Source organism: Hylobates moloch, unplaced genomic scaffold (genome assembly GCF_009828535.3).
Source record: "Hylobates moloch isolate HMO894 unplaced genomic scaffold, HMol_V3 SCAFFOLD_9, whole genome shotgun sequence".
Taxonomy (NCBI): Eukaryota; Metazoa; Chordata; class Mammalia; order Primates; family Hylobatidae; genus Hylobates; species Hylobates moloch.
The window spans coordinates 62,027,146-62,036,466 of record NW_026652284.1 but is presented as its reverse complement, the minus strand read 5'-3'; the positions used below and the strand labels follow the sequence as shown (position 1 = coordinate 62,036,466).

The 9,321-nt window shown below is 39.8% G+C and overlaps 1 protein-coding gene across 1 annotated transcript; it reads left to right on the top strand.

The window, feature by feature from the left end:
* The first annotated feature begins 5,120 nt into the window (after positions 1–5,120).
* Positions 5,121–6,548, top strand: SLC10A5 (solute carrier family 10 member 5). The gene has a single exon (XM_032759926.2). The coding sequence runs from the start codon at positions 5,207–5,209 to the stop codon at positions 6,521–6,523; it is 1,317 nt and encodes a 438-aa protein (XP_032615817.1). The 5' UTR covers positions 5,121–5,206; the 3' UTR covers positions 6,524–6,548.
* Positions 6,549–9,321: the final 2,773 nt, after the last annotated feature.

The window sequence follows — 9,321 nt, the reverse complement described above, 5'->3', positions numbered from 1 at the left end:
AGAAAAATAATAACAAGGTTGAGAAGTGGGGAAGTAAGGCTGACAGGAATTGAGTTAAACCTAAGGAGAATGAAGAAGTCCTATCAATGATTAGATAGAAAAGAGACAAGGCAGTCTGGATGGAAGGACTTATATTATTAATATTAGCAGGCTTACTGGTGGTAAGTTAGGTGTGGCCCCAGACAGTGGAGCAAACTAGTCTGGTGGAGACAGGAGCTAGCATCCTTAGTACTGGGGACTGGTGGCTGCAGCAGGAGCTGTCTCCTAAAGAGAACAAGGTGTGGGAGAAAGAGAAAAGACTCAGTTTCCAGCTATTTCTAAATTACTCAGAAAGCAGACAACTTTCTCAGGCTTTCTATTAGGGTTTTCAGTTGAGGATGCTTAGAAAAATTTTAAAGATTCACTCTCCCCACTCCACTCTAGCATCTTTCCACCTGCTTGCAGACAAATTTTAAGTAGGAAATCCACAAAGAGAATAAAAATGTTTTAAATTTACATAAGTAGTGGAAATAACAATATAATAAAAATGAGTTCTAGTTTAAAAAATCAGGCAGCAAATGCTAGGGAACTTCAAAAAGTTCATGGAAAAACAAAGATAAAATAGGCCAGGGCTGGGCACAGTGGCTCAAGCCCGTAATCCCAGCACTTTGGGAGACTGAGGTGGGTGGATCACTTGAGGTCAGGAGTTCAAGACCAGCCTGGCCAACATGGTGAAACACCATCTCTACTAAAAATACAAAAAACTAGCCAGGCATGGTGGTGCATGCCTGTAATCCCAGCTACCTGGGAGGCTGAGACAGGAGAATCACATGAACCCAGGAGGGGGAGGTTGCAGTGAGCCAAGATTATACCATTGCACCCCAGCCTGGGTGACAGAGCAAGACTTCGTCTCAAGAAAAAAAAAAAAAAAAAAAGGCCAGGTGTGGTGGCTCACACCTGTAATCCTGATACTTTGGGAGGCCGAGGCAGGATTACTGGAGCCCAGGAGGTTGAGGCTGCAGTGAGCCATGATCTTGCCACTATACTCCAGCCTGGGCAACAAAGCGAGACCCTTTCTCAAAAAAGAAAACAGATAAAAATATAAAACATAAACTTTATTTTTCAACATAAGCTCCATCAAGTTTAAGACACTTTTGTAAGCAATGACACCAGCCACTTAGTCCATCCCAAAATAAATGATGGTCCTGGATATTTAATCATGTTAATGCAGTCTGTTTATTAACTAAAGAAAAATGGGTGCCCTTTAAAGTTATTTTTTTTAAAGATTAGGAAACAAGAAGTCAGAAGGAGCCAAATTAGAACTCTAAGGTGGATGCCTAATGATTTACCATCAAAATTCAAAATTGTCCTTGTTTGATGAGAGGAATGAGCAGGAGCATTGTCCTAGTTGAGAAGCAATCTCTGGTGAAGCTTACCTGGGCATTTTTCTGCTAAAACTTTGGCTGTCTCTAAACACCCTCATATTTTTTTTTTCTTTTTGTAGAGATAGGTCTTGCTATGTTGCCCAGACTGGTCTTGAACTCTTGGCCTCAATGAATCCTCCTGCCTTGCCCTCCAAAAGTGCTGAGACTACAGGCATAAGCCACTGTACCCAGCCTCAAAACACCTTTATAATAAGCAGACGTTATTGTTCTTTGGCTCTCCAGAAAGTCAACAAGAAAAATGCTTTGAACGTCCCAAAAAATAGTTGCCATGACCTTTGCTTTTGACTAGTCTACTTTTATTTTGACCGGACCACTTCCACCTCTTGGTAGCTATTGCTCTGTTTGTGCTTTGTTTTCAGGATTATTCTGGTAAAGCCATGTTTCATCTCCTGTTACAATTCTTGGAAGAAATGCTTCAGGATCTTGATCCCACTTGTTTAAAATTTTTATTGAAAGACAACTGAAATTTTAAGTAGAAAACCTACCGAGAGAAGAAAAGTACTCTTGTCTGTAGCGGATCTGGGTGCAATAGTTTCGGTACCCATCAAGTGGAAAGTTTGCTCAAGTTTAATTTTTCTGTCAGCATTGTGTAAGCTGAACCAACTGAGACATCTATGATGTTGGATATTGTATTAGTCCATTCTCGTACTGCTATAAAGAACTACATGAGGTCAGGCGAGGTGACGCCTGTAATCCCAGCACTTTGGGAGGCCAAGGCAGGTGGATCACCTGAGATCAGGAGTTCGAGACAAACCTGGCCAACATGGTAAAACCCCGTATCTACTAAAAATACAAAAATTTGCTGGGCATGGTGGCAAATGCCTGTAATCCCAGCTACTCATGAGGCTGAGGCAGGAGAATCACTGGAACCTGGGAGGCAGAGCTTGCAGTGAACCGAGGTAACACCACTGCACTCCAGTCTGCGTGACAAGAGTGGAACTCTGTCCCCCCAAAAAAAGAATTACCTGAGAGTGGGTATTGTATAAAGAAAAGAAGCTTGACTCACAGTTCCACAGGCTCTACAGGAAGCATGGCTGGGAGCCTCAGGAAACTTAAAATCATGGCAGAAGGGGAAGAAAGCACATCTTCACATGGCCGTCAGGAAACAGCAAGCGAAGAGGGAGGTGCTACACACTTTCAAACAACCAGATCTCGTGAGAACTCTATCACGGGACAGCACTAGGGCAATGGTGCTAAACCATCAGAAATCATGCACATGATCCAATCACCTCCCTCCATGTCCCTCCTCCAACACTTCCTCTCATTACACTTCTGCATGAGATTTGGGTGGGGACACAGAGCCAAACCATATCAGATATTGTCTGTGCTATAATCGCTGGTTCTCTTCAATGAGGGCACAAACAAGATTAATTTTTTCTTCACAAATTGCTGTGAATGGTCTGCTGCTGTGGGCTTCATCTTCAACATTGTGTCATCTCTTAAAATGAGTTATCCATTTGTAAACTGCAGATCTCCTTGGGCTATTGTCCCCATAACCTTTATGTGAAGCATCAATGATTTCACCATTCTTCCACCCAAACCTCACCATAAATTTGATGTGTGTTCTTGCTTCAATTTTAGCAGAATTTATGTTCCTCTGATAAAAGAACTCTTTTCTAAATGTCTTATCTTAGTTAGTGTCCCTCACTAGATCCTGTTCAGACACGTTATAAAAAGTTAGTTTATTCTGGTGCAAAAAAAAATTTGAAATTCGTACACACTTTTTTATAATACATATTTTCCATGAAAATTTAGAAGAACCCTTATATAGATGAATGATAGATTATCAAAGTTTTCCTAGATTTGTCAGGCTTTATTCTTCACAGTTTTCAAATGAAAGATCCTGGAGAAACTGAAGAACTAAAAGGGTTGCAGAAAGAGTCCTGAGGGGAAAGAAAAATTGATATACTCACATCTTCGACCTGGGCAACAAAAGTTATGAGTCAAGATATTTGGTCACGGCCGGGTGCGGTGGCTCACGCTTGTAATCCCAGCACTTTGGGAGGCCGAGGCGGGCGGATCACAAGGTCAGGAGATCGAGACCACGGTGAAACCCCGTCTCTACTAAAAATACAAAAAATTAGCCGGGCGCGGTGGCGGGCGCCTGTAGTCCCAGCTACTCGGAGAGGCTGAGGCAGGAGAATGGCGTGAACCCGGGAGGCGGAGCTTGCAGCGAGCCGAGATTGCGCCACAGCACTCCAGCCTGGGCGACAGAGCGAGACTCCGTCTCAAAAAAAAAAAAAAAAAAAAAAAAAAAAAGATATTTGGTCACATAACTAAAGATAACTTAGGTTTTATGACATTTTTGTTTTTTGTTTTGTTTTTGTCATTTAAAATAGGGAAGTTTTAACTGAAATATCAATGAACAGTCCCATTCCCTATCCTCACCATTGGTACAGTGGATCTTGTTTTTCTTAATGTGGTACATATTGATAAAATTTATGAGACCTAAGGTCTATTGCATTTGAAAGATTAACCAACATAAACGGTATACTTTTTAAAAAACTCGTTAAAATAACAAAAATGGTTTCACATTTTTGAGGAACAAATGATCTAAAATACTTAATACAAATTGGCATTACCTTGAGCACATTGCGTCATGATTACATGAAAGAGCTGCTGAAATGGTCATGTGTTTAGAGACTACTACATCTGTAGGCTTAATAGTAAACGTTTTGTTGGTTGGTTGGTTAGTTGGTTTGCTGCTTAGCATCAGGACACCCACCCCTTGTGTGGGAAATATACAATTGTGTGAGTCTATGGGTTGAAACCCAAAAAGCCTGATGCTTTTTCTCATTCCTGGCAACCGAGGGATATGACCAAATTGGGTCAATTGAATGCCCTTGCCCCTAACTGTGAACAGAGAGTAGTGTTACAAATAAGGAATAAGAGATTAGAATCAATGCCAGTGTGTTTCCATTGCCCCATTGTGTCAGGGTCCGAGTGTCCAGTAGCTATGATCCCTTAATCAGCCTGTACCTTTGGCCATGGCACCAGCTACCTACTTTCCCTATGTTCCCAAGTTATCTGGTAACCATTCAGGAAATTGTTTTCCTACTTAGGTATACAAAAAACAGTGTCAGTTTTTGCTTGACAGATTCAATCATCCTTCAGAGACGTAGGAAAACTATTAGTAGCCAAGGGATGCTGCCAAGGCCAGTGTCTGGGCTCTGCAGTGTTCTAACTTGTGATATTGGGTCACCCCACTAAGCTCCAGGAGAGCAGTGACTGCATCTGGCTTAATCATTATGGGATGGCCAGCTCCCAACTCCATGCCCTAGGCAAAGAGACATTCAGTGAATATTTATTTGACTTTGACTCGATTGAACAAAATAGTAACACTGAACTCTAGGTTTCCTCAGTATCTGTTACAGATATCTTGATCCTGACTGCTTTTAATTATTTTTTTTTAGCAAGAAAGAACTAACGAATGATGACACTAAGTTTTAAATTCAAGTAAATAGGAGGCTGTTTTTTTTTTGTTTTTGCATAAGCAGAAATGAGGAAATTAAGAGGAAGAGATTAGATTTCTGTTGTGATAAATCGAATCTGCTAAATGCCATGACTTTTTAATTGTCTTAATCACAAGTTAAACCGGTTGTGTTGCTGCCTAGATGGCTATATATTTGTTTAAAAGTACAGCAGTCCCTCCTACTGGACTTTGATCCTACAAAAACAACTGTTAAACTCACCCTCAGACTGTCACTGGAACACCTACATGAAGAATGTTCTTTCATTTTTTAAAAATGATTTTGCATATATGATTTATTTCAGCTTTCAAAATGATTAGAAAACTTTTTATTGTTCTACTTTTGTTGCGTGTGACTATAGAAGAAGCAAGGATGTCATCGCTCAGTTTTCTGAATATAGAGAAGACGGAAATACTATTTTCCACAAAGACTGAAGAAACCATCATTGTAAGTTCAAGCTATGAAAATAAACGGCCTAATTCCAGCCACCTCTTTGTGAAAATAGAAGATCCTAAAATACTACAAATGGTGAATGTGGCCAAGAAGATCTCATCAGATGCTACAAACTTTACCATAAATCTGGTGACTGATGAAGAAGGAGAAACAAATGTGACTATTCAACTCTGGGATTCTGAAGGTAGGCAAGAAAGACTCATTGAAGAAATCAAGAATGTGAAAGTCAAAGTACTCAAACAAAAAGACAGTCTTCTCCAGGCACCAATGCATATTGATAGAAATATCCTAATGCTTATTTTACCACTAATACTATTGAATAAGTGTGCATTTGGTTGCAAGATTGAATTACAGGTGTTTCAAACAGTATGGAAGAGACCTTTGCCAGTAATTCTTGGGGCAGTTACACAGTTTTTTCTGATGCCATTTTGTGGATTTCTTTTGTCTCAGATTGTGGCATTGCCTGAGGCTCAAGCTTTTGGAGTTGTAATGACCTGCACGTGCCCAGGAGGGGGTGGGGGCTATCTCTTTGCTCTGCTTCTAGACGGAGATTTCACATTGGCCATTTTGATGACTTGCACATCAACGTTATTGGCTCTGATCATGATGCCTGTCAATTCTTATATATACAGTAGGATATTAGGGTTGTCAGGTACATTCCATATTCCTGTTTCTAAAATTGTGTCAACACTCCTTTTCATACTTGTACCAGTATCAACTGGAATAATCATCAAGCGTAGAATACCCGAAAAAGCAAGCTTCTTAGAGAGAATAATTAGACCTCTGAGTTTTATTTTAATGTTCGTAGGAATTTATTTGACTTTCACAGTGGGATTAATATTCTTAAAAACAGATAACCTAGAGGTGATTCTGTTGGGTCTCTTAGTTCCTGCTTTGGGTTTGTTGTTTGGGTACTCCTTTGCTAAAGTTTGTATGCTGCCTCTTCCTGTTTGTAAAACTGTTGCCATTGAAAGTGGGATGTTAAATAGTTTCTTAGCCCTTGCCATTATTCAGCTGTCTTTTCCACAGTCCAAGGCCAATTTAGCTTCTGTGGCTCCTTTTACAGTAGCCATGTGTTCTGGATGTGAAATGTTACTGATCATTCTAGTTTACAAGGCTAAGAAAAGATGTATCTTTTTCTTACAAGATAAAAGGAAAAGAAATTCCCTAATCTAACAATTAAAGCATTACTGAATTCCTACTCTGGGTAGGGCACTGTGGGAGAGTAAAAGAATAACTATAATGATACCTGCTCTTAAGCCACTTATAATCTAATTAAAAATCTGACATTGGGGGGTAGAGAATACATATATATACATACACACACACATAATCATACATGCTAAGTACTCAATGAGTGGTGGAGATGATAATACAGAAGTTCAGAGGAAGGAGACAACTTTGCAACTGTGTTGGTTTGAGAATGTTTTATAGGCTATGATGTCAATATGATACTTTCAGTGTTCTCCTAAATGAGACCACTTATTAGTGATTATGCAATAGAAAACTTATTTAGTGATTATGATATATCCTAAGTATTAAAAGAAGGAACACCCATATAGCAGACATTTGATAAATTCTCACTCAGTGAATGAATTTGTAAATTTCATTAGCACATCAAAATAAGTATGTTTTAAAGTAAATGTGGCATCTCTGCCCTCAGAGCTAAGCTTTCTCCTGTCCTCCGTGTTAACCCACCAAAGGCATTACTGTTTACCCCGCAACACAGAGTCAGCTCTTCGACCTCATCTCTCTTCTGTGTTCTTTCTTTCTTTATAGTAAATGTATTTCCTACAGAAACAGCCTATAATTCAATTGCCAGTGCTTTTCTCAATTCTCAGTGCTATCACTTTTTTTCTGGACTATATTGCTTCTTCCCTAAACCTTTCTAAATTGGCTTCTGGCCTGTCTCTCCACCCTCTACTCACTGTCAGATTAATTTTCCTAAAATCTAACATTGACCATATAATTTCCCAGCAATGAAGACTTTTTGCTTTTTAAATGAATTTGTATTTCTTAATGAGGCATTTATTATACTCTACTGTCTGACCTTAACCTAGCTTCCCAGTTTTATTTATTATTATTATTATTTTTTTTTTTTTTGTGAGGAGTCTCACTTTGTCACACAGTCTGGAGTGCAGTGGTGCGATCTCGGCTCACTGCAACCTCCGCCTCCCAGATTCAAGTGATTCTCCTGCCTCAGCCTCACCAGTAGCTGGGATTACAGGCACCTGCCACCACGCCCAGCTAATTTTTGTATTTTTAGTAGAAACGGGGTTTCGCCGTCTTGGCCAGGTTGGTCTTGAACTCCTGACCTTGTGATCCATGTGCCTCAGCCTCCCAGAGTGCTAGGATTACAGGCTTGAGCCACCATGCCCAGCCAGTTTCCCAGTTTCATTATATCTCCTCTCTCACCTCGTTACACATAGTCTTTTACCCAAACAGAATGACTTACTATGTTATGAGTATTGTTCATTCCATCTAACCTGGCTTGTTTTATGACTATTTGTGTCCTGTTTTAATCTTCCTATTTTGCTGTAAGTCTTTGAGCATAATAACTATGTTCATTCATTTTGATATTCCCTATCACATCTAACACAGTATCTTCTGTGTGCTTATTCAAATAATGTGTTGAAGCACAGACTAGGGCCCAAATAAATAGTGTGCTTTTCAAAAACCTCCTTTTAATCTTCAGTGAAAATTTTTATTATCTAGGGCAAGTCTACACTGTTATGCAAGAAAGTGTGGGATCGAGAATAGGAAATATCACTCTAAATAATCCTGCTTTCCCTATTTCCTAGCCTTATGGCAAATTCTTTAATCTTCTTATAGTCCAGTTTTCTCATTTAACAAATGAAGCTAATGATGTCAACTCCATAGATTGTCCTAGGAATTAAGTGAGAGTATACATGTAATGTGCTTGGAAGAGTGCCTGGGACATAGTAAGTGCTATTATTTTATCAGTTTTAACTTTCAACCCTGGTATATCGGCTGCTAGTTTGAAATAGTAATCATATAACTCTGTATGGAGCCTAAAACTTTCAACATTTTCTATCAGTACTATTCACCATCTTGATCATAGAATTAGAGAATTTTTGTTTACTTTGCCAGTTGATAAGATAACCAAAGTTCTTTTTTCTTTAAATGCCACCAAATCCACTATATGACTACCAAAATTTGTATAAAATCTGATATAAACCAAATAGACATGATAGATGTTTATTTGGTTTATAAAATGATAATTGCCTATGTAGAATATTTTACTCCTTTAAACTGAAATATCTACTATGGGTTTAAAATAGAATTACATTTGTACAAATTTAACTTACATAATGATTTGGTTTTTTTGTTTGTTTGTTTGTTTTGTTTTGTTTTTCTGAGACAGAGTTTCACTTTTGTTGCCCAGGCTGGCATGCAATGGCGTGATCTCGGCTCACCACAACCTCCACCTCCCAGGTCCAAGCGATTCCTGCCTCAGTCTCCCGAGTAGCTGGGACTACAGGCACGCGCCACCACACCCGGCTAATTTTGTATTTTTAGTAGAGATGGGGTTTCTCCATGTTGGTCAGGCTGCTTTCAAACTCCCAACCTCAGGTGATCCGCCTGCCTCAGCCTCCCAAAGTGCTGGGATTACAGGCCTGAGCCACCATGCCTGGCCGACTTTTTTTTTTTTTTTTTTTTTTGGAGAGGGAGGCTCACTCTGTCACCCAGGCTGGAGTACAGTGGTGCAATCTCTACTCACTGCAACCTCTGCCTTCCAGGTTCAAGCAATTCTCCTGCCTCAGCCTCCTGAGTAGGGATTACAGGCACCTGCCACAATGCCCAGCTAATTTTTGTATTTTTGGTAGAGACCTGGTTTCGCCATGTTGGCCAGGCTGGTCTTGAACTCCTGACCTCTTGGGCTGCACTTCTAGCTCCATCATCTTACCAGCTGGGGAATATTTTGGTCAAGTTACTTGATTTCTCTATGCCCA